Source organism: Bombus pascuorum, chromosome 7 (genome assembly GCF_905332965.1).
Source record: "Bombus pascuorum chromosome 7, iyBomPasc1.1, whole genome shotgun sequence".
NCBI classification, from domain to species: domain Eukaryota; kingdom Metazoa; phylum Arthropoda; class Insecta; order Hymenoptera; family Apidae; genus Bombus; species Bombus pascuorum.
In genome coordinates this window covers 13516916-13541121 of record NC_083494.1, presented here as the reverse complement: position 1 = coordinate 13541121, position 24206 = coordinate 13516916, and the positions used below count along the sequence as shown (strand labels likewise).

Sequence of the window (24206 nt, the reverse complement as noted above, 5' to 3'; positions counted from 1 at the left end):
AAATACACGAGATTCTACTGTATTTCAAAATAGGACCATTTATGAACGTTATTATTAGAGAAACTCGTTTCGGTGAACGAACAGATTATAAAAGAAAGAAAAAAGATATAAATGACGAAGGATGTAAGCTTCGATGAGTTTTGCTCTTTAATCACGGAGATGTCGCTATTTGACCTTGGTCCATAGAACCTTGATGTTGGATCCGTCGTTTGTAGAAAATAACAGATTGGTAGTGCGATGACGAGGCGATCTGTTCGATAATAAGCTTCTCTTAATAATCGCGAGTGCATTAGTTATTCTCGCAACGATTATATTTCTAACTCTGGAAATAGAGTCAGTAAGTACAAAGTTCCTCTCCTTTGGTGAATGTTTCGGTTTTTGAGACACATTACGATGATTAAGGGATGAATCAGCTTACTTGGTAGGAAACATGCTGGATTACTAACGAATGGACTGTGAAACGACGTTTTGATGATTCGTAGAGTAGATTAGATATGCCGAAAACGAATAAAAACGCGGAAGCTTCTCGCGAATTCAGTATCATCGACTCCTCTCGTGCTAACACCCTATGCGTTCGTGGCGGATGCTTATATTTAAAAATAAATCGTTGCACAAGGAATAAATAAGACGGTAGTGCGATGATTGCCACACGTAGAAGCAATCGTTACATAAAAAGAAGTTACAGACTTGCCAAGATGATGCTCGTAAAAATTAAAATGATCGAAGGTCGTCATAAATCTGCTGATGGAATGTCTCGCATGTTTCATAGCAAGTCGATTTTCGAAAAATCTCAAGACATCTCTAAACATTATAAAACTAAGTCTACGATTTTAACCGAATCGCTAACAATTTTCTCGCTGTAAAAAGTCAATTAAAAAGGATAACGATCCGATATCAAAGCTCTTTTGCATAATTTATAATAATAATATCAATAATAATATAATAATTTATCAATTAACTAGTGAATAGTAGAAATCTTTTCTTCTACAATTTTACAATTCTAGATCAAATAGAGAATTTGTTAACATTAATAACGTATGACTTAACAGTAATGATATTATTTTGATTGTGATAATTTAAAAAATACAGATGGCAAGACTTCGGAAAAGAAAAATAGAAAAATGTAAGGATTAAGAAAAAAATAGAAGGATGCTATTGAATTGCATATAGATAACAAGACAAATATTTTTCGAATTCCTTAATGCATCGTCACTATTGCTTCCTTTGTTATAGGCTCAAGATGGCGTGTGAAGAAACTGACGTACAAGATCAGCAAGTATCCGCGAAATTTGCCACAGCACAAAGTCGACGACGAGCTGAACAAGGCGTTCAAAGTATGGTCTGAATATACAGATCTCGTTTTCATCCAAAAAAAGTCGGGCCAGGTGAGTCGAATAATATTTACCAAGGTTTTTCACGATCGTGAGTAAGGAAAACAAGAAGGAACAAAGAATAGCGCTCTTTTAAAAGACCTGCAGTTAAAATCTGACGCTAACAATGCGAACGTTGTTACTGATGGCAGCTTTGGTATACTTTTAACTAAGCTGTTTGTTTTTCATGGGGTCATCTGTGATTTCACTCATAATATTTCAACGTCATTGGAGCTTGGCCAACGCTATAAAATATAGCCATACGTTAAAATATAATGGTATAACATGTGCCATTAAGGATACGCTTGATCAATTAGCAAATTAAATTAAATTGAGGATTAATTTGAAATTATCTTTTGCTTATACATCTCAACTTTCATATTTCTAACAACGTTAATTTACTCCTTATATTACTTCCAAACCTTAATAAATAAGCTCCAATCCACTTACTTTTCTACTCTAGAAGAACTCACAACCAAACCAGTTTCGTTTCTAATGGAATTAATTTTATTTCTAAACAGAAATTAGAACTCATCAAGAAAGATCAGAATAGTCTATTTACTATAAACATTCTATCTATATAGGTCCATATTGAGATTAGATTTGAGAAAGGTGAACACGGAGACGGAGATCCTTTCGACGGACCTGGTGGCACTTTGGCTCACGCTTATTTCCCCGTATACGGTGGTGATGCCCATTTTGATGATGCAGAGCAATGGACCATCGACAGTTTCCGTGGCACAAATCTCTTCCAAGTAGCCGCTCACGAGTTTGGTCATTCCCTCGGATTGAGCCATAGCGACGTTAAGGCTGCTCTAATGGCACCCTTCTATCGCGGCTACCAACCTTATTTCCAATTAGATGACGATGATATTCAGGGTATTCAGGTAAATATCATAACACTCAATTGAGTCAAAGACTAATTTTTATGGCTTTCGCTGTAAGGAAATGGTTAACTGTATTATGAAAAGTTTTATTTTTATTTTTACCAGTTATATAATATCCTGTATTGTTGTCTATAACATAGGATTTAAAAACACATCTCGTGTACTTTAAAACATTATAAATATAGAATGACTATCAAATTCAATTCAAATTAAATTAAATTGAATTTAGTATAAAGGTTTCCTGTATTTCTGCGCTCGCCATTGTAAAAAAAACTCGATGAAGAAAATTTTGGAATCAGAAATATATGACAATGGTATTTATGACTTTGCTTTAGGCTTTGTATGGAAAAAAATCGACAAATAGTGGTAGCATTCCAACTGGACCGAGATATGGAACCACTACTTCGTCACCACCCAGTGAAGAAGACTCCGAGCTCTGCACGGATCCAAAAGTCGACACGATGTTCAATTCTGCAGAGGGACATATGTATGCGTTCAAGGGTATGTATTCATTCGAATTATTATTAAAAAGAAAGGATAACTATACAAAGAGGGACAAAAGAACGATGACGATGTTTCATTTTTTAGGAACAATCGTAGAACTTAGAAAAACATAAGTAAATCAGAAATTGTTTCAAAGAAAAGGAATAATAGAAAACCGAAAGAGAGAGAGATAGAGAGAGATCTATATAGCAATATAAGGCTAATTTTCAAGTTCCAGTTTTTTATGCTTTGTCACTCTAAATAATAATCTGAATTACAGGTGATCGTTACTGGAGATTAACCGCGGATGGTGTAGCAGTCGGTTATCCTAAACTCATTTCACACTCATGGAAAGGACTACCAGGAAACATAGACGCTGCATTTACATACAAAAATGGAAAAACTTATTTCTTCAAGGTACAAGAAGCGTCTAACCATCTAAATTATACATACAGTGATACAGATATGTTTCAAGATCACATCAGGATAAAAATAAAATAAGAATATAAATGAATAAATATGAAAGGAATAATCCATAAATGAATCGTAGGGATAAAAATAAATTGTATTGGTGCAGGGCTCAAAATATTGGAGATACGTAGGCAAGAGAATGGACGGAGATTACCCGAAGGAAATCAGCGAAGGTTTTACAGGAATTCCAGATAATATCGACACTGTGACTGTTTGGACCGGAAACGGCAAGATTTACTTCTACAAGGGCGCCAAATTCTGGAGATTTGACCCTGCTCAAAAACCACCCGTGAAGAACACCTATCCAAAACTGATCTCAAACTGGGAAGGTATCCCAAATAATCTTGATGCCTCGATCGTTTATCGTGGTTACACGTATTTCTTCAAGGGAGATGCTTATTATCGATTCAATGACAGAACCTTTTCCGTAAGTACTTAAAAACAGCATATCAAGTTTTGTACAATTTTTACAGAACATCAATATCAAAGACTGCATGATTTCTTTATTGAAATCTTTAGTTTCGAACCATGAAAATTAATTCAAGTCGCCAAAAGATTGTGAATGTACAACAGTCTTCGACTTAATGTTCTGAGATCATAGAAATCATATTTCTATAACTTTATATTCAAATATTTCCTCTCTATTCAGAAACTTCTCACATGATCTACGTTGGAGAAAATATTCCACATAAATAAAATAAGTAATTGAAAATGAAAAAAGCACAATACCTTTGATTAAACTATGTTAACGTTGTGTAGGTGGATGTTGCTGATCCAGCATTCCCTAGAGCGACGGCATATTGGTGGTTCGGGTGCAGATCAGCCAACAAGGGAACGTTAGGTAATGTCCAATGGCTTCACGAAAATCCCGAAGATATATTTCCGCATGCTGGCATCCTCGCGCCCGATGATGGTGACCATGATAATGACGACGATGAGGTCGGAGACATCATCTTAGATGCAGGTACTAAAGCTTCATTCGAGTCAAACCAGATTCTTACCTCGTCACAGAGAAGTTTCACAGTATCCACTTCATTATGATCAGGGTACTATTTTATGTGAAAATGTATATACATAGAAATTTAAACATTATAATAAACTCTTATTTATTTGTAGAAAGAAAATTTTGAACAATAGATCAGATTGGTACATTTAAATTTTGCTATTATTATATCTAATATATTATTTAATTATTATTAAACTAACGCTATAATTTTTATGTTATCTCTTTATTTAAAGTTTATTTCCGAATAAAAATTCAGATTATAGTTATTTGAAAAAAGTTTCAAAATTAATATTGATAAAATTGTATTGTGATCCGGATATAAATAGTTGATGATACGAATAGATTTGTGATGTGGATAGTTGAAACTTCGAACTTATATCACTACCATATATGGACTTAAAGCTGTGATAATTAAACTGTGAATACATAAAAGCAAAAAAGACGAGGATACAGCGTTTGGTGTCTCGAACACCTGGCTATTACATACTTAGGGCTTCTTAATCATCGAAGAAATTTGTCCATACAATAAAGTATAACGAACACAGTTTTACAATTCAAAATGAAAAAATATTTTATCGAAAGTGTAACATAAATCATTATTCAACAGCTGAGTTTTTATAGAGGTCTTCCACCATTCAAGAGACCAAAATATAATATAGCATACCGTAGAATATTTCGCAACTTATGTTTCAATCCATAGTCTCACAATTTAATGTCATACTCGTTATTTATTCGTTCATTTTATTCGCAAATAATAATTCAAATATAATACACGGATCTTATCCATAAGTATTAAAATAATTGGTTAAAATGTAAATTATAAGCGATAGATACATAGATAAAAGCGAACACCAATATTTCAATGTTCATAAATTTGCACAAACTTCTTCGATGAATATGATATTTAAGAATATGGTGGTCATTTTAATTTGGGTATTTCATGGTGGTAGTACTAACATTAAAATCGAATAGTAATCCAAGTTGGTATAACCAAATATCATTGGATCTGTGACATCATGGTACATACAACATATAATTAATCTGCTAACAAATAGAAGTAAGATCGCTTTAATAAATCGTCAATTATTCATTTTTACTAACTTTTCATTAAATCATATTTACACACTGATAGAAATACTAGCATTTTTTAGTTATTGTTTTAACAATAACAAAATATATACATTGCTACTTTGAGATATTTATAAATATTAATTCAATAAATATTAATAAGTAATTTTATTAAAAAGTAATTATAAAACACAAATCTAATAAAATTTATTTTCAAAATGTAGTAAAATACTGTGGATCCTAAATTTTTAAAAGAAATCAGTTTTTGTTATGACAAACATCTTTTTATTACCAAGAAGTTCAATTTTTATTGTCAAAAATTAAATCATTTTATTTCTATCAATGTGCAAAATTATCATTTAGTCTCACTCCTTTAAACTTAGGATGACATCTATAAACTGTGTGTTAACCCTACAATTGACAGTTATTTAAATTCCCGCGAGATTCAATTACATTTTATTAAATTTGATAAAATTTACATTAAATATCAGAGTAAAACAACAACATTGATTAAATATTGCTCCCTCTAAATAAACAACAAACAAATAAAAATGTAATCTAATAATTGATAAACTTCGTTAAGGTACCGGAAGTCATCCTAAAGTTTTATCCACGCACGAATACATTTCCTATAGTCCCAAACTTTGAACAAATTGTTATATAAGAAAATCATTTCGTGAATTATATCCGCGTGCTTTCCGAAGCCCAGAGTATTTACTAGCCAGGCGGATAAAAATGAGGTTTTATGTATTCGTTAAAAACATCAAATAAAAGAAATAGAGAAAATAGTACCTTTATACCGGGAAAGGGGTAAATATCGTGAAATATCGTCTGTCACCGTCACCGGACCCAGTTTGCTGGAAACAGTAAATATTACAATATTAAGCTTTCCCTACTTGTCACGTTTCTCTTTCTCCTATTACTATTTTGTTGCTTATTCACGTCAGTGCATTTGTCCGCATATTACTTCTAGTTTACTTATTTAGTCAAGTACCTTCTCTCTTTATATGTCTTCTTCTTCTACCTATTTTATATCTCGTACATTCTTATTCCAATTCGAACTTGAATCAATTGGTGTATCATGTTACCTAACACTCACACCATTCTCTTTTTCATTGAATGCTTGTCTCTGCACATCTTTTGTTTCACTAATATTTTTAGCAGTCTTACTATTTAAAGCAGAAGTAACGCCGTTTTCAATTGCTTCTGGACACATGAAAAGCTATGCAAAACGATGTATTAATGTTGCTTTCAACAGCTTTAAACAATTTTACGGATAAAATAGTACTCACCGAACTCTTAAATCAGGCCTGTCAACATCAACTTTAGGCGCCAAAACACTCTCTGTTTTATTTCTGTTACTATAATAATGGCTGTCATGAAATGTATACGCGCGAAATTTTAAACGCAAAATGAGAGAAAGTGTGAAGAGCTCCATCTGTAGACAGGCCTGTGAAATTAAATCACTTTGTCGCATGATAATACAGTCATAATAATGCACGAATTTTTCGCGAAGGATGTATCACAGCACGAACACATAAGAATATACGTGTGTTAATACGCACGCAACGTAAAAGCACGAATCTCTGCGCAAGCGTTTAAAACAAACAAGTGCATGATAAAACTATACGGAGGATGGTTATGTTGTTTGGAACTTAATCTATCGTAGGACAGTATCTCCTCCTTTCCCTCTCTCTAACTAAAAGATGAATCTTCCCTCCCGCCAAAGAATCCTTATTTCCATTTCCTATACTTCTTTCTTTTTTCCTTTGAAATTTTTTCCATATTTCTACACACAGATACACACCACACATGCACGTTCTTTTGTTGATCTCTTATACACATACACAAGTATTTGCACGAATATTGTGCTTTTAGTTCTAATAATTTTGTTTTACACGAAATCATTTGGTATAGGGCATGTTGTATTCTCGTTTCCTTTTGCACCAACCTTATTTTTTATCTTCGGGTTGATTTCTTTTGGTAAAGTCTATGTGGAAGTTGCTATATTTAACGCTCTGCATTCTATAATGTTTATTCTTATAGTATACTTTTCTCTAAAAGATAAGATTAAGAATAAGAAATGTAAGATTTCCTTACCTTCTTTTAATGAAATTTAAAGGATTAAAATTCTTATAAAAAGTAGATTATTGAAGCAAAGAAGATATATATATATATATGTTAAAAGTAAATATTAATTTAAATTTAATTTATCTTAATTCGTAAAGATTTTTGTGCATAAAAAAATAGAGTCGTTCACTTTTTATAAATATTACTATATTCATAAATATCCTGTAACGTAAAATAAATTTATAATGTTATAGCATCAGTAATTTTAATGAACGTTTTTTGATAAATTTATATTTGCTTTTTTTGGAAATTGCATAACTACTTCACATAAATAAAAATAAATATTACAAAATTTATAATTAGCAGAGTGAGTAGCTTTCCATGACAAGATTTATGTTTTCAATTAAGTTATATTTATTACAGCTATCAGAATTTCTTCATTTTTAATAATTTCTCCAACACCTTCGATTTTTGTTAAAGCACAGTTTTTGTTTAACACAAAAAGTGCAAATTACAATTTATTCCCTCAATGTTAATCCTGAATGATAGTATACCACAATTTTTAAATACAAATTTTTAAAAGGATAAATTTCCAAAGGCACAAAAATCTTGAGACTTAATGAACTATCTCATGTATTGATAACTTACTAAATAGAAAATGCACTGTCGAAATTGGCTATTCGACAGCATATGATGCTGAAAAATTTCGAGGCGAACGAACACGGGGATTGCGTTTTACGCACAGTGACGAGCAGTCACAGTCCCATTAACCCGAGAAAAACTCGCTTTTCCAGAAGACAACAATCTGCATTCCGAATCGCGCGGATTCGGAAAAAAGTGAACGGACGAGAATGAAAACTTGTTCGTTCGAGGAATCTCTCGTTGAGTCGTAAACTCGGGTTAGAAGGCAACAAAATGGGACAACAAATTTTCAAGGGAAAAATATCGTAAAATCGGGATTGCGAGACAGGCGGAGGGACAGCCGTTCCGAAAATTGCCGATTGCCGCCTTATATTATAAGTTCCAAACAACAACAACAGCCTGCAATTACGTAGCCTACGTTCGACTTCTGTTGTTTCGAATAAAAAAAGCTGCACAAAACGTGTTCGATGCGGTGAACCATCCGATCAGCGATGATTCTCTTAGCTTGCATTAGATCCTCTTCTACGATTTTTATAAAATTCGACAGGCGAAACGGACGAGCAGCTAGTCACGTCTTCCAATCAGGATGCGGACTCTGCGGCGGGAAACGTTTCCACGGCAACGTCGATATCGTGGTATCTTCCGTTCAGTTTGATGACCATGATCTTCGCTAAAATTGTTGCCACTACGTAAAAGATAGGGACGATTTATTTGTTGGAGATCATATAAAGCAATGGGATCATCAACGATGGGAAGTCCAGTATAGTTAATTAATCACACGGACCATTAAAATGGGGAAAGTGAGACTCAAAGTGTGTCGTACACGAAAAATGGAAACTGTGCCAAAAAAATGGCATTGTGCTAATCGGCGCTCACGAATCGTGGGTGATAATCATTTTAAGTCAACGAACGTGTTGAAGCGAGATTCTGTTCGTTACTATGTATTTTAATCTCTCATGGAACAATCATTCCAATTGAAGCAACGTTGCGCATCTACAATAGTTGTTTAAAAAAGTTTGCTTCACTCTAGATAATAAGTATTCTGCGCAGCATGTTTTATAAGATGTGATAAGATTTTACACTTTGTTAATCGATTGTTTCGACGCATCTTACAAGACATGCTATATATATGTAAAATACACAAAACAACATGTAACATATGTTTATACATAATATTTTAAGTCACATGCAATATTATATCATCAAACCTTTTACACTGCCTATTTATTCTTTATTCGTACATCGTGATTTGTATAAACATTAATGTTGAAGGCACTTATTTTGCGCGTCCATGCAGTACATATAGGTTTAAAAAAGAACTGAGATATGCTGTAACATGACAAATAGCAAATAAAGATAGCAGTCGATTGGTTTCTTCACTGACAGTATTATGAGTATTATAGAGTTTTCATTATTTCCTATAAGAATGTAAATATATACTTCTCAGAATGTAAGGAAACAACGCAAAGAATTCTGAAAACGTCTAAAAAACCTTAAAATAAAGACTTTGTAACTTGCTGTATTAATAAGTGTAATAAGAAAGGTATGAAAACATCTATAGTACTCATGTTAAATGACTGTATCAAAAAAATATTTATCTTCCGTACAAGTGCCTTAAAATGTTCTGAAAATATTATAGTAAATTACATCTTTCTTTTACAAGTTTCTATTAATTTGTTGTTACTATTGTTGATTAATTAACAGCAATCCCTATAATTTTCTTTTCTTTCACTTATGCAACAGATTTTCTCTAAACAACTTTCTGTATTTTGTTTTATTATGTAATAGGACTATAATAAATAATGTTGATGATAGTTACATATTAATTCCTGATGATAATGTTATGAATGTGAGATTTAATGCAATATCTTAAAAACAACAATTTTTATTATTTTGAGAAGAATAATCATTTGTATTGTGCTTCAAAACCAAAATGATATGAAAGGCAATTATGTATAATGTGTGTATATGCACTTTATAAAATACATGTACGTTATGTATTGTAAATACCTTTTAACACATAACTATTCTGTGTATATTAGTTAAATGTTTAGCTTAAAATTTAGAAAAAATTAGTTTAAAAGATATTAAATATCGCAATAAAAATATAAACAGTATTTACAGATCATAGTGTACGTGTATCTTTATAGTAATTAATGACATTACCATGTTTCTTTACATTCTAAGAAAGGTTTTCATAATTTTGTTACAAATAAATAATTAAGTACTTAAGAATGACCTAGCATTTAAGAAATAAAGCACAAAACGCCTTGTACAGTTTTTTAATACTTGTTAAATAAATTGCTTTTTCAAAGAAATACGTATAAAATTTTTATATTATGATTGTATTTGAAACATTTAAATGTTTAATGTATTTAATACACAAATAAAACGTACATTTGATGCAATATAATGTACAAGGCCTTTGTTCGTATTGGATATTTTGTCAGGGCACCAAAATGATTCATATTGAAACTTGCCACATTGTGCTATGTCCTGACATTGTACAGTATCAATAAAGAAAACATACGTTTGTTTTAACTAACGCTTATTTTAAAAAATTAATAAAATATCTGATCATTACCAAATTATTTTTATTAGTTAATACTTTACATCAAAGTATAGAAATTTTAACAAAAAAATATATAAAGTAATCTATATTAAACAAAATTTTATTAAGTCCTTTCCTTCCCCTCCACTTTAATTAAGCTTTTATCTAAGGTAGTTTTATATGTTAAAAGTTTTGAATATTTCTTAAGAAGGTTTTTCCAAGATTGTGTGACATCAGATAACTTTAAATTATTCCATATAAAATCTCTTCCGCGATCTGCAATCTTTTTTGACATTTCGTCATTATCTATTGCAAACTGTATTAATTTTCTGTAAATGCATATAAAAATATTAATATTATATAAAAGTCGTTACTGTCAGCAATGCAAAGTAGATAGCAACATACTCTAATACTGTTTGATTAGCATCCTTAGAAACAGGAATATAGTGTATCCAAGGTATCATTGCGTTATAATAAAATTCAGTCCACTCATCTCCAACATGAAATACTAAGGACTGACACAAAAATAAATGTTTATGTCTAAATGATGCTGCAACACCTCGATAATTGAATAAGTACTTGTATTTACAATGAGCTTCCAGAGAAACTTCAGAAGCAGGAGGTGCATATAATGTATCCTACAATGACATACAAAATTATTTTATTCATATAATTATATAAAGATAAAAGTTAAAAATTATTACTTCGTTAGATTTCCATGCTTGATTTTTTGTATATTGAGCATCTACTAAGTTTGGTTTCTTGCGACTTAATAATATTAAATTATCACGTTCTGAACTTGTTCTGGAACCCCGAAAGAATGCTTTATTTTCTTTTTCCTCCCACAATGTGTTTTTACTAGCTTTATCTAAAGATACACGGTGTTCATCCCATCTTCCAAGGCCACGGGGGTACAAAGAAATTGCAGGTCCACCTTCCCAAAACGCCCATGCTGGATATGTAATATCATAGTATTCTGGAGTCTAGAAATATATTTCACAACACTCAAAATTTCTCATTAATAAAATATAAAAGTTCTAAATAAATTTTAAAAATAAATTTTGTTTACCTTACTAAACGAAAAAATAGGTAATGGACCTCCAAAGTGTTTACTTGATTGAGGATAATCTCTTACATTTATAACTAAATCCATATCTGTTAATCCAGGAGCAAGTTTTAAAAGAAAATGTTCTATTCCAGAACATCTTGAAGGAAACATACAATCCTTTTGCCTATACAATTTTCCTTGTATTATTTGATAAACAGTTCCTCTATAAAAAATATAAATTTTATTTTAGAAAATATTTATTACGTAATGTACAATTATCATACCTACCTGGTTTTTGCAACATTTATTAAATCCTTATTTATACCTTTCTTCTTGAAAGGTTTTAAATCATTTATAATAATATCTTTATAACAGCCATTGTTAGTATTATTACAAATTTTATAATTCTTTTGTGCTTCTTCAATTGCATTATAATACTTAATATATTGCTTATTTAAATCTATTAAAAGAAGAAATTGATGAAAAAGGTATTAAACAAAATTCTTCAAACATTCTGTCCATAAATACCTTTCTTATAAATATTATCCTCCTTTTTTTCAATACAATCTTCCGGATTATCAATAGGACAATATTGCTCTTCACAGTAAACTACCCAAAAAATGGTTATTAAAAAAATATAGCTTAATACTAACGTGTTCATTATAAGAAAGCGGCATGACAATTTTTGAATAAAATATAAATAATGATGCTTAAAAGCATCTGGTTGAGACTAGTGACATCTACAAGAATCAGAACTTACATACTATTGCATGACATCCATGTATTAATAAAATATAATTCTTAATCCAAATTTTAAAAGTTTCTTAATATTAACTTTAATAACATCAATTTTCAATCATAATGGAAACTAAAGGGCAGGGAAATGAAAATAGACGATAACAATATATATTTTATTAAAATTTTATTAAATAAAAATATATTTATGGTTGTTCACCAGTAGGCATAGATTTTATAATATCGGAATTTCCAGGGTCAGTAATAGAAAGAGTACATACACGGAAGTATTTTCCACATGCAGTACCTAATTCTATATTATTTCCTATATAGTGATGCACACCTGTCTTCGCCAACATAGCATAGTACTCTATCTCTGATTTCCTGTTAAACAAACAAAATAAACACTTATAACTTTTATGTTAAAATAGATATAGGATGTCTCTGCACTTACAAGCAGAGACGTGAGACTACTCCGTAGGACTCCCACTATGAGCATATAAATCAATATTGCTCTGTAATTATTGAAGGAGTACTACATCTCAGTCTCACCTTAGAGGTGCAGCATTATTCGCTATGATGACCAATTTTGCTTTCCCTTGCCGAAGGGACTTCAAGGTTTGCTTGTAACCCAAGACATATTTCCCTGATTTCATAACCAGTGCCAATCTGGAGTTGATACCCTCCTGGGACTTTTTCTGTTAACAAATAGGCACAAATATATATTTAGTAGAATCATAACCTCTATAAAACATGAATACTGTTAAAAAATTGCTTGCCTATATTAAAGAAGAATTCGTTGGATCAAAATGATATAAAAGCAAACTAATAAATTTACTTTTTGTACCTATGCGTTATTGTATTATATTTTAATTATACTAATATTTTGAAATAAAAAATAATTTTAACATGTGCTTCGAAAATTGAATAGTACACGTGTGCTATTGAGAAAATATTTACCTGTTTCTTTTGGGCCACCATATTTACTATTTAATGAAAGCTAATGCTGGAACAAATAATTAGATATATTTAATGAAATTTTGTTATATATTTTTTATGTATTATTAAAAAATATTAAAATATTTTTGCACTACCTTCCCAGCACGCTTAATGCCACAGAACACGATATACGTGAAAGAGGTCGAGGTTGAAGATTTTACAGCGCACTTAAAGCAGATTACCAATTACCACGAAATATAAATTGTATAGAGTGGTGTTTCCATTGCATAATATTTTGTTGCTTTATATTCATTTCCATGTATAATATTACATCTGGTAATATGTATAATTAATATATGTTTTACAGTAAAAGATTAGAAAAGTATATAAATATATAATTATAGTATACTATAAAAGTATAATTATAGGAAAAATATCGGAAAAATATAATAGAAATGTAGCGAACTAGATTATATAAATTTTAATTTGCAAGATTATAGAATTATTTATTATTGTTATGATTAACAATTGCTAACTCGATTCACACTTTCTTCGTTTCATTTTATTAAATTAGTTATTTGTGAACATTACAACAACCTTACAAATGCACTCTTTATAGCTATAAACTTTCGTATCTTTATTTAAAATGTAATGAATAATCATAAACAGTTTAATTTATTTTATTAATAAATTAATTATATTATTATATTAATAAACTAACTATAACTTTAAAAATCTCAAAGAAAATATATTTCAATAGAAAATATTTTACTGTAAGAGAACAATATAATCAATACAGAACGCATAACGTAACAAAATGAAAATTGCAATGAGTATCTTCCAGTAAACATGATACCAGAGAAATGCAAATGAAATATTGCAGGTATTATCAAGTATCAAATGTTATCGCGGGCGGAGTTCCTCATATGACTTAAATCTTCTCTATAAACAAATATACATATGAGTTAATACTGTTATATTTCGTATACACTTATAATAGAGGGGGCAAATCCCGCGGTTTTTTCTTTTATAAATTTTGCACTCACATGCTATTTTTTAATAATAATTTTGTCTATTTATCATAAGCTATTTTTAATCATATATACATTTTATTAGACTATCTCTAATGAATCTTTCTATGTGTCTATTATAAAATTAATCGTTTATATCTTTAATTTTCCAGTTTAAACATATAAAATTCGCGGAAGATTCGCACTGGACATGCGAGATTAGCGTCTCGGTTTCCCTGGCGACCAGGGCAGAGTGGGAAAAGCTCGTTTTGCTCGCGATTAAAGTTTGGACAGCACTTATCAAAAGAAGTGGTAATATTGTATTTACGTGTCACCTTTTTATCAGGCTTAGTTTGTACAGATGATGTCAAATAATTGACGTCTTGACGTTGTCCGCGCTCTATTGTTTCTATGTAATACTACGTGGAGTTATAAACATATGCTTTCGTCTAAAATACAATATTATTACATATTTTAACAGAAAATATATGTGATAATATTATTAAAGAAATATAAATTGGAAAAAGAGAAAGAATTTTTACTTGACAATATTTTTTATTAACGTACTATCTGTAACTAATTTAATATAATGTGAAGGATGTATGAAAATGTTTTTGTAAAAGCTATAGACAATGAATTTCTATTTTATGTTTCAGAAATATCTTTGGAATGGAGCTTAAATGTAAAGTGCAAACTTACGACTGGGGAAGATATGGTATTGATAGTACTGTTGCAACCTTAATAAAATCTTCTAATTCAGATTTTGTACTGGATGAAAAGAGACCATATGCTGAACTGTGGATAGGTACTCATCCCAATGGTCCTTCATATATAAAAAATTTAAATATATCTTTGGAAGAATACATAAAACAAAATACTAATGTGTTAGGAAATGATGTACAAAAAGTATTTGGTCAACACTTACCATTTCTTTTTAAAGTGTTATCTGTGAATAAAGCACTATCTATCCAAGCACATCCAGATAAGGTATATATAATAACATATACATGTACATATATAAGTATTATTATACTAGTATATACTATATAAGTACATATACAATTGCTGAATTTTAAATATCATATTTCAATACAGGAAAAAGCAAGAAAACTGAATCAACAACATCCCACTATTTACAAAGATGCAAATCATAAACCAGAACTTGCAATAGCATTAACGCCTTTTGAGGCTCTTTGTGGCTTCCGTCCAATCAGAGAGATACAAGAGTTTTTAAAAATTTTACCTGAATTACGTGCTGTAATAGGAGAAGATAAAGTACTTAAATTTATGACAACAGGTGAAGCAGACAATACAGAATCTTTGAAAACATGTTTTCATAGTCTCATGACTTGTGATCCTGGATTAATTGCATTGCAACTTAGAAAATTACTTGACAGACTATCTAATTTGGGTAATTTTTGTTATTTAAAATATTTATAATTACTTCTTCATAAATAAAAATGGTGATTTCCTTTAGATGAATCATTAAGACAAACTTTACATGCTAGTTTACTGGAAAGACTGTATTCAGATTATCCAGGAGATGTAGGATGTTTTGGCATTTATTTTTTTAATTTTATAACTATGCAGCCTGGTGAGGCTATATATCTTGGACCAAATGAACCACATGCATATCTTTCTGGTGGTCAGCATTCTACGTTATGTTTTATATTATGTTATCTTTAAAATTTAAGATGATTTGCATAAACATAATTTGAAACCATATTTATAGATTGTGTGGAATGTATGGCATGCTCTGATAATGTAGTGCGTGCAGGATTAACTCCTAAACTAAAAGATGTGCCAACATTAGTTGAAATGTTGAGGTACATTTGTGAACCAATTTCTGCAAAAAGATTTCAACCTTCTCGGGAGGACGAATGTACCGAAGTATTTCGTCCACCTGTAGTAGATTTTGCTGTTGCTAAAATAACAGTAAGTCCCTCTATACAGGATTATCCATCAATTATTAAATGTATAAAAAGTATTATTTTTTTAGATTCCTCCTGGAAGAGCTTCGTATAATATAATTCCAAGAAGTACAGCGAGCGTTTTAATAATTATAAATGGAAAGGGTGAAATTTCACCGTCGAAGATTCTTTATCGAGGTTCAGTTATATTTATTCCAGCAGATGAAAAAGTTGGAATTAAAGTTTTATGTGGATGTCATCCAATGTTGATGTTTCAAGCCTTTGTTAATGTTTGAAGAGAATTATCGGATGCTTAGAAAGAAATGTGATGAAAGAAAACGGTAAATTTGCATGCACAAAGTATTAATGCACTTTTGGATGCTTCTTAGTTGAAAACTAAAACTGTTGATCTTCAAATTTTATCAGTAGTTACAGAACAGTTAAAAGATTTAAAAAATTATTGAACATTGTTCTCAATATCATTCTTCTTAGTAGGAATATGTTTTTTAGAGTAAAGCATTCCATAGTTTATATTAAATGCTAGAAAATAGAGTTAATGTCTGAATATGATGCTTTCATTACTATACTATGAATGCATAAAACTAGGGACATCTTTATTGGAAACATTTATTATTTATAATTCCTGCCATGATATGTATTATAATGCGTTTTAACTATTAAGTGATATTTTTCGGATTAAGTACTACTTTTATAGATAAAGAAAATTATTACCTCACTTTTTTCGAATTGAAGAAAGGTATACCAATTGATACAGTAACGTAGCTAAATATTATTTTTTTATTTTAAAGCACATATTTTATAATTACATTATTTACAACAATATAGTAAATATAACTTTACTATTTATTCCAATAACAGAAGGCCATGTGCAATCAACTCTAGTCAGTTTAAGTCAACTAGTATTTTCTTATCCTTATTACATACATAAGTTCGTTTTGATTGTATACTATGTAAAATGCACACATTTAAACAACTATGCCATAAAAGAAATCAGCATTTAATAATTATCATTCTATAATGCCTTATTTATGGAAAAAAATATTTGTTCGTACTTATCATAAATGAAATGATAACAATTAACTATATTATTTTTTAAATATTTTAATGTTCGTATACAATATGTTATCTTTTATGTACAATTTTAGAAATATTTGTAAATCTTGTAACAATGCAAAATAATGCAATACATTTTTCTTGTATAAAGTATAAATATACGCTCTATAAATTTACAATTTTCTCCTGTTGTAATAAAAAGATTGTAATATTTATTAAAACATGGTTGATTCAATTTTCGACCATTTACATTAAAAAAATAAACGAACAATTAATTTGATATATAGTCTTAAATATGTAATCCCCTATATTGATACAATGGAATAAAGTCATTGTAAATATACATCTAAAAAAATTTGTTCAAACATTGTTAATTTCGCACAGCCTCAGATGTCAAGTAGTGTAAAATACTTTATTTTAAATTTTATTCTAATACTTTAAATACCTTTAACTTCAATCGTCATCTGATTCATCAGCTTTTTTCTGATTGCCTTCGAATTTCTCTTCCTCTTTATAATGCCGGTATTCTGGTTTTAATTCCCACATATTTCTATGAGGGTTTTTTAGATTATAATTACAAACTTCATTCAATATTTCCTTTAAATACACCTAATAGAATAAAATAAATGAATAAGTAATTAATATCGATACTGTTACCTATAAATATATATTAATATATTCATGTAATATTATTAAAAAAATATTTACAATTGGTTGTCTTGTAATCTTTACAAGATCTCTTATATTATAATATTGATGTTTTTCAAATGCAGCAAATAACATGTCCAATACCGCATCTTTATCATCTCTCATCTTTTTACCTTCTGCCTTCTTCTTCTCTGCGTATTCAATCTATAAAATAATTGATAACAAAGATTGTTTACATAATACATATACAAATACACTTTAAATGCTTCATTAAAGTACTTACGTTGTGCTTGTGATCAGAAACAGGTTTGAAATTCTGGACTACCCTATCTAATTGCTGAACTTGTCTTTGTGGTACAGAAGCTCTTTTAATACTTTGTAATTTTAATTTCATGTAACAATTATCAGCTAAAAATAATACACATAAATATGTAAATTATACAGAGCTTAAAGTATTTGAAATATTTTAAGATATTTTTACCATATGGACGACATTCTAATTTTTGTACAATCCTTCCTTCCATATATAGTTTTTCAGTTTCAGGAACTATAGAATCTGAACTACTTGAAGCTGTCAAAAATATGAATTTATCAACCACATTGATATACATATCTTAAATAATTCTTTGCAATAACTTACGTGTAACATGAGAGAATACACCTAACATTTGTTTCGTTACTGTTGTAACATCTAATCTATGCTGTTTTGGAATTTCTTCTTCTCCGGGTTCTTTTAAAGCTAACACCGCTTCTGACAATCTAAGCGATACTTCTGCTTTCTGACCAGGATTTCTAATAACACATATAAGATTTAACATATTTGTGAAAATGAGATTTTGAAATAGTATTACTGGAAACATACTTAGTTATCTTTAATTTGCCAACTTCTATATTGCCAGGTGCTTTCTCCCATTTATTTGCTATGTATTTAGGTACTTTTACAAGCCACACGCCTCTTCCAGCATTACTTAAATCTAATTCTTTTTCTGTATGTGACACGTTTGTAGACATGATTTCCTTTTTGAGGGGATTGTTATATCAAGAATTAAGTACTGTATTGTGAAATAAATAAAATTGTATATACACAATATCTTTATATTTATAAAATGTACAGTAACAAGTTTCAATTACTCTAATTCCTCAATAAACTAAACTAAATGATTATTCGATTTAGAAATACAACGACTGTTACTCCTCTTGTTTTGCTCCTACACGATGCGATTGTTATAAGATACAAATGCATATAATGTAAACTGGCTATGAACAGGCAAAAATTACACGACAGTTCCATCTATCGGCTAATCAGTGCTATTAACAAGTAATAAACCTTTTTAACTGCTAAATGGTTTCTCCATGTCTAAAATCGTAGGAATTTGAAGAGGATGCGAGAGAGGACGTGCAGAACAGAAGGTGAAAATATTTATTTCGTCCATGACCAGAAGTGCACACACACGTTTCTCTCACCATATACAGGAGAAAGAAATGTGCGTATAGTTCGGCAGTAATTTGTGGAGCGTATTTTTGGCTGAATTTCTCCTATGTTCATTTTACCACATTCCTTTTCATTTCTACCGTGAATCGTGGTCATGGATGGCCGTGATATCTTCACTACGGGTCACACATGTCATATAAAACGCAGAGTATCAATTGAGTATCAACGTTCGGACTTTTGCATAGGCTATCCTATACCTTCTTTGTAATTTTATAGGAAAATTTAGTTCCATTGGTTCCAATTAAAACCACTACTGTACTGAATCGATAACGTTGCATGCGATACGAAAATGATACGGGAGATTAGGTAACTCCCAAAACATGGGACGCGAAAAAGCATTGAATGTCATATCTATTCTATATTTCGTCTGTGGTGATGTGTACCTATCTATGCACATGTGTTGACACACATATGTATGATACACTTGTCCAATTTACATAGAGTATCCGTTCCACGTAGAATTTGTGTTACACGAATAAAAATCGCATAAATGAAATCAGTACAAAAGAAAAATATTAGAAATAAAAGCTAGTACATATAAACTTTAGAAATACATATTTATTTCAAATAGCTTAAAAAAAAAAAAAAAAAAAAATAATGACGTTTCAGAAAGTAAATTTTATTTAATGTCACTATCACTACTGTAATTCAACTTTTTCTTTTTAATTGGCACAAACATATCACTTTCATCACTTGAAATATTTGGAAAATCAACATCATTCTCATTGTTATTGTTAATTTTTTTGGATGACTTGTTCTCAACCTTTTCTTTTACTAAGTTTTTATAAATTTGCTGATATTCACTACAACATTTTATTAAATCTTGTCGAAATTTTGAAACCCTTTGAATGTTCGGATCATTGTATATAATAACACTTTCCAATTTTTTGGCTAATTCAAGAGCTTTACAAAGATTTTCTGCAGTGATTGAATCTGTTTCTTTATAGTCACTGTTGCATTTATCATTAGGTTGGGTTTCAGATGTGATATGTATAAAGTCAATATCGGTTAATTTACGATCTACTAGTAACACATTATGTTTCTGTAATGAATGTCTTCTTTTAAAGTTTCGAAACCATCCTTTACTTGCAGTAAAAGTGTCCACTTTATCAATTGATGTAGCTAGTTCTTTTATCCTGTTAAAAAAATGCACAGCTTTTTCTCTTATCATTGAATTATTCATGGGTATCTTTTTTTGCATGTTGTCAACCATCCAAATCATCAGTGCTCTCTCCATATTTTCTATTACAGGATTTCTTGTATACGATGAATATTGTGAACTTGACAAGGTTCCACAGGCTATGCTACTCCTAATATTTGTCTTCCTTTTATTGATTGTTCGAACAGTGGATTCATTTATCCCGTATGCCTTAGCAATCACTGTGGGTTTTTCTCCTTCTTCAAGTTGATCCAAAATTTTCATTTTCATTTCCAAAGTCATAGATCTTCTCTTTCTTTGTGTTATTGAATGTTCGTTAAACATTCCTGGATTAAAATTACAATATAAATTATAAATTCTAATAGTATAATAAACATGTTGCTTACTTACTGTGTACTGAATAATATACTGTTGTTAAAGTCGACTGATTCTAATGTCTGAATGTTTAAATACAATATTACTTTATCGATGTTTTCTTATGTAAGTAGACATATGATGACTATCATAACTTAATGTACTTTTATTTTTATCTCATACAGTATTAACGCGTTTCAACATCGCCGAATAAGTTACTATATACATTTGTTACTTTTAAATCTTCTAGGAAAATATATTTTCTGACCGCGTAGATTAAGATCGTACATAAAATCTACCGCATAAAAAAATACCGCGTAAATTGAGGGACAGGTATATGTCAGTATGCCATCATGCACTGTGTCACACATGTGCAAAATGCTGATCTTTTTTGGCACCACTTGGCAAACGCTTTCCTCTAGCGAATATCCAAGCCTGTTTATATGATTTAACGGGTTTAACAGTGACGGTATCATTGTATCTAATAAAATTTAACAATATTATAAATATTCGTTTGCTATGTGATTATATGTAACTATACGACAACTGTACTGTATGTAACTATACAAGTGAATTTTCTTTAATAATTTAATACCGAACGATTATATTTATCATTTACAGTAATGCAATTTGTATTTTCGCTCTTATCTAGATAAAATTTTTTTAACAATAAAATTTGTAAATTGAACATAGCTACATGAAATACCAACCTTAAAGTATGAAACATACAGTGTGATGTGTGTTTGCATTTTGTTGTAATGGTTGTCAAATTTCTTGTATATGCTAAATTAAGAAATAAAAGATATTATCAAGAAATAACACCTCAAAAGGTTAATAAAGCTACTTTAAAATTACAGTCGAGACCATTAAATATTGTTATTATTACTATTTAATAAAATTTAAGTTAGAAAGACTTACAGAGGAGATTAACAATACAGCATGACATTACCTGGGATTGGAGTCTTTGGTACAGGAAGTATTGTTAGAATAATTATTCCCTTTCTAAGAGAGAAAGGCTTTAGAATTGAAGCTATATGGGGACGTACACTGGCAGAAGTGTCAGAAGTTGCAACAGATCTTGAAATACCATTTCATACTAGTCGAATTGATGATGTACTCCTCAGGAAGGATGTTGATTTGATTTTTATCATGTGCTCTCCTAGCTTACATGCACAAATTGCGGTAAAAGCATTAGGGATAGGAAAACATGTTGTGTGTGATAAACCTGCTGGTTTAAGTCAAAGCGAATCATTAAAAATGGTGCGAGCTGCACAATATTATCCTTCTTTAATAAGTATTGTTAATCATAGTTTAAGATTTTTACCAGCATTTGTTCACATGAAGAAAGCTTTAGAAGAAGGATATTTAAATGGTCCTGTAAATGTAATAGAAGTTAGAGTACATATGGGCAGTTTATTACACAATGGTTAGAATATATTTTGTATATCAAATTATTAAAATATTTGTGAAATACAGTTTTCTTTCTTATTATAGGATACGATTGGTTGTGTGATGATACAATGGGAGGAGGAATTTTAGCCTTAGTTGGAAGTCATGTAATCGATCTAATTTTTCATTTAATTGGTCAACGTGCTTCAAGAGTACATGCTGTAGTCCGGACTTTCACGCAAACTACAAAACATATAAATGGAATTAGACACGTTACATCACCAGATTTCTGCAGTTTCCAAATGGAATTAAGTGGTGGCACATTGGTAACAGCAACATTGAGTAATCATTTACAAGGGCAGCTTTCTCAAGAAGTATTAATATGTGGAGGTGGTAATCATCTTCTTGCACGTGGTGGAGATTTGCATGGTTGTCGTAATGGACAAGAAGAAATATTGTATCATGATACAGATGATTTACAAGATATATCATTTCCCATTGCTGACTCTATTCCAAGACCATACATCAAAGGATTAAGAAAAATGATCACTGCACTAAGAGAAGCTTTCCAATCTGTTGAAGATAAAAAGGGTTGGATAAAAGAACCAGTATTTTCTGCATCATCTTTTGAAGATGGTTTATATGTACAAGCAGTTATTGATGCACTAAGACAGAGTAATAAACGAAGAGAATGGGTAAAAGTTAATATTTTAACAGAAGAACCAGACCCAAATCCTCTATTAAGTGCAGCTGTTAGAGCTACAGCTATATCAATATAAAGTGGACATTATCTCAAAATTCTAAAATTAAGTGAAGACTTTTGACACTCAAAAAATCATAAGTTTACTTATGAGTTAACTTATTACTTTATAAATGTATAGTATTACTATTTACAAGGCAGCTCGAAAAATAATTTAAACTAAATTATTGGACTATAAATTTTAATTAAACATCTTATTTAGTACAAAAATTTAAAATATATTTTATAGTGTAAATATGTGCATGACTACATATGTACAGTATATTTTGAAAATGTTATAGTATTGTTAGTACTTCAGTAGAGATATCTAACTTATGAATAATATTTATTAAGAACTATGTGTAAATCATAACAATATTTATTTATATATTAACGAAGATATTTATATTTGCATAATTAAGCAATATAGAGAAATAAATTTTACTGTAAATAACAGTTTCTCATTTTTAGTAATTTATTGTATTTTTTCATTGCTTATTTTATATTTTATACAATGTGATACATTATAAATGATTAAATCATAAATATATGTAATTTGTAATACAATTATGATTTTTACAAATTTTAATCATTACCTTTTATATATTTATAGTATTTATAATATACATATAATTTATATGCAAATTATATATATGTATATGCAAGATAAAAGCACAGATCGCTCAAAATCGTCGGTCACACAATTATGTATTAACAAATGCAATTTTTAAATAATTTTGAATTAGCTCATTCTACATACGATCATATAGATGTAAAATAGTTATATATACATATATTTATTTGTAGCTTTAATACGAAGAAGTAACTAAATAATTCTATTTACTATTTCTATTACTCAATAGAATATAAATTTAATCACTGACTAAATTCAGCTTGCTTTTCTTTAATAGAATACGCTCAATTTTGTGAGTAATTAGATGTAAAATTATGCACGTGTATATGCTAATTATATGCTAATTCTAATAATAACTTTAAACTTTGTATATATTTCAAATCTCTTCAAATGTAAATTTAATTTATGTATATAAAAACGAATCTTTCATAGACCAATTATTTAATTTCATTTAATTATACACACATACATTTATTATTTATATTTGATAAATTATTGTGACTAACAAAAATAAAAAATATATGTAT

The 24206-nt window shown here is 29.8% G+C and overlaps 7 protein-coding genes and 2 long non-coding RNA genes across 20 annotated transcripts in view; 3 read left to right on the top strand and 6 right to left on the bottom strand.

The window, feature by feature from the left end:
* The window catches only part of LOC132908850 (matrix metalloproteinase-14), a 40580-nt gene extending 30042 nt beyond the window's left edge, over nt 1-10538 (top strand). The window contains exons 4-10 of one of the 5 annotated variants that reach the window (XM_060963233.1): nt 1234-1385; nt 1955-2257; nt 2593-2758; nt 3021-3157; nt 3318-3638; nt 3971-4052; nt 8545-10538. In XM_060963233.1, coding sequence (XP_060819216.1) covers nt 1234-1385; nt 1955-2257; nt 2593-2758; nt 3021-3157; nt 3318-3638; nt 3971-4052; nt 8545-8690 — 1307 coding nt within the window. In that variant the 3' untranslated portion in view covers nt 8691-10538. Of the gene's footprint in view, nt 1-1233; nt 1386-1954; nt 2258-2592; nt 2759-3020; nt 3158-3317; nt 3639-3970; nt 4258-6065; nt 6168-8149 lie in introns of those variants that run through there. The other 4 variants (XM_060963230.1, XM_060963234.1, XM_060963232.1 and 1 more) reach the window with 4 other exon arrangements.
* LOC132908860 (uncharacterized) lies at nt 3813-4453 on the bottom strand. The gene is made up of 2 exons (XR_009658436.1): nt 4213-4453; nt 3813-4100 (listed from the first exon to the last, which is right to left on the bottom strand). It is a non-coding gene; the product is annotated as an uncharacterized LOC132908860 (long non-coding RNA).
* LOC132908859 (uncharacterized) lies at nt 6075-6847 on the bottom strand. Its single transcript, XR_009658435.1, has 3 exons — nt 6578-6847; nt 6280-6507; nt 6075-6142 (listed from the first exon to the last, which is right to left on the bottom strand). It is a non-coding gene; the product is annotated as an uncharacterized LOC132908859 (long non-coding RNA).
* A 31-nt stretch (nt 10539-10569) lies between the features above and the next one.
* LOC132908853 (O-glucosyltransferase rumi homolog) lies at nt 10570-12342 on the bottom strand. Of its 2 annotated transcripts, none has more exons than XM_060963238.1 (6): nt 12125-12342; nt 11885-12056; nt 11618-11819; nt 11412-11531; nt 10954-11186; nt 10570-10877 (listed from the first exon to the last, which is right to left on the bottom strand). In XM_060963238.1, the coding sequence occupies exons 1-6, from the start codon at nt 12255-12257 to the stop codon at nt 10673-10675; spliced, it is 1065 nt and encodes a 354-aa protein (XP_060819221.1). In that variant the 5' UTR covers nt 12258-12342; the 3' UTR covers nt 10570-10672. The 2 variants fall into 2 exon arrangements, with proteins under 2 accessions (XP_060819221.1, XP_060819219.1); XM_060963236.1 differs by having other exon boundaries at nt 11253-11531; nt 12125-12340.
* A 163-nt stretch (nt 12343-12505) lies between these two features.
* On the bottom strand, nt 12506-13570 carry LOC132909163 (large ribosomal subunit protein eL30). The gene is made up of 4 exons (XM_060963786.1): nt 13426-13570; nt 13292-13337; nt 12884-13029; nt 12506-12715 (listed from the first exon to the last, which is right to left on the bottom strand). Exons 2-4 carry the CDS (start codon nt 13310-13312, stop codon nt 12538-12540), a joined length of 345 nt encoding a protein of 114 aa, XP_060819769.1. The 5' UTR covers nt 13313-13337; nt 13426-13570; the 3' UTR covers nt 12506-12537.
* Nucleotides 13571-14138: 568 nt separating this feature from the next.
* Nucleotides 14139-16742, top strand: LOC132909158 (mannose-6-phosphate isomerase). Of its 6 annotated transcripts, none has more exons than XM_060963777.1 (7): nt 14139-14153; nt 14454-14592; nt 14937-15267; nt 15376-15691; nt 15758-15925; nt 16013-16215; nt 16280-16742. In XM_060963777.1, the coding sequence occupies exons 3-7, from the start codon at nt 14950-14952 to the stop codon at nt 16484-16486; spliced, it is 1212 nt and encodes a 403-aa protein (XP_060819760.1). In that variant the 5' UTR covers nt 14139-14153; nt 14454-14592; nt 14937-14949; the 3' UTR covers nt 16487-16742. The 6 variants fall into 6 exon arrangements, with proteins under 6 accessions (XP_060819760.1, XP_060819759.1, XP_060819762.1 ...); XM_060963776.1 differs by lacking the exon at nt 14139-14153 and adding an exon at nt 14176-14234; XM_060963779.1 differs by lacking the exon at nt 14139-14153 and having other exon boundaries at nt 14308-14592; nt 16280-16531; nt 16701-16742.
* A 228-nt stretch (nt 16743-16970) lies between these two features.
* Nucleotides 16971-18936, bottom strand: LOC132909162 (general transcription factor IIF subunit 2). Its single transcript, XM_060963785.1, has 6 exons — nt 18775-18936; nt 18553-18704; nt 18394-18483; nt 18196-18320; nt 17973-18116; nt 16971-17873 (listed from the first exon to the last, which is right to left on the bottom strand). Exons 1-6 carry the CDS (start codon nt 18921-18923, stop codon nt 17718-17720), a joined length of 816 nt encoding a protein of 271 aa, XP_060819768.1. The 5' UTR covers nt 18924-18936; the 3' UTR covers nt 16971-17717.
* Nucleotides 18840-21491, bottom strand: LOC132909161 (tigger transposable element-derived protein 1-like). Its single transcript, XM_060963784.1, has 2 exons — nt 20954-21491; nt 18840-20889 (listed from the first exon to the last, which is right to left on the bottom strand). Exon 2 carries the CDS (start codon nt 20885-20887, stop codon nt 20024-20026), a length of 864 nt encoding a protein of 287 aa, XP_060819767.1. The 5' UTR covers nt 20888-20889; nt 20954-21491; the 3' UTR covers nt 18840-20023.
* Nucleotides 21492-21601: 110 nt separating this feature from the next.
* Nucleotides 21602-23501, top strand: LOC132909160 (glucose-fructose oxidoreductase domain-containing protein 1). Of its 2 annotated transcripts, XM_060963783.1 has the most exons (3): nt 21602-21747; nt 21822-22343; nt 22412-23501. In XM_060963783.1, exons 2-3 carry the CDS (start codon nt 21857-21859, stop codon nt 23083-23085), a joined length of 1161 nt encoding a protein of 386 aa, XP_060819766.1. In that variant the 5' UTR covers nt 21602-21747; nt 21822-21856; the 3' UTR covers nt 23086-23501. The 2 variants fall into 2 exon arrangements, with proteins under 2 accessions (XP_060819766.1, XP_060819765.1); XM_060963782.1 differs by having other exon boundaries at nt 21602-22343.
* Nucleotides 23502-24206: the final 705 nt, after the last annotated feature.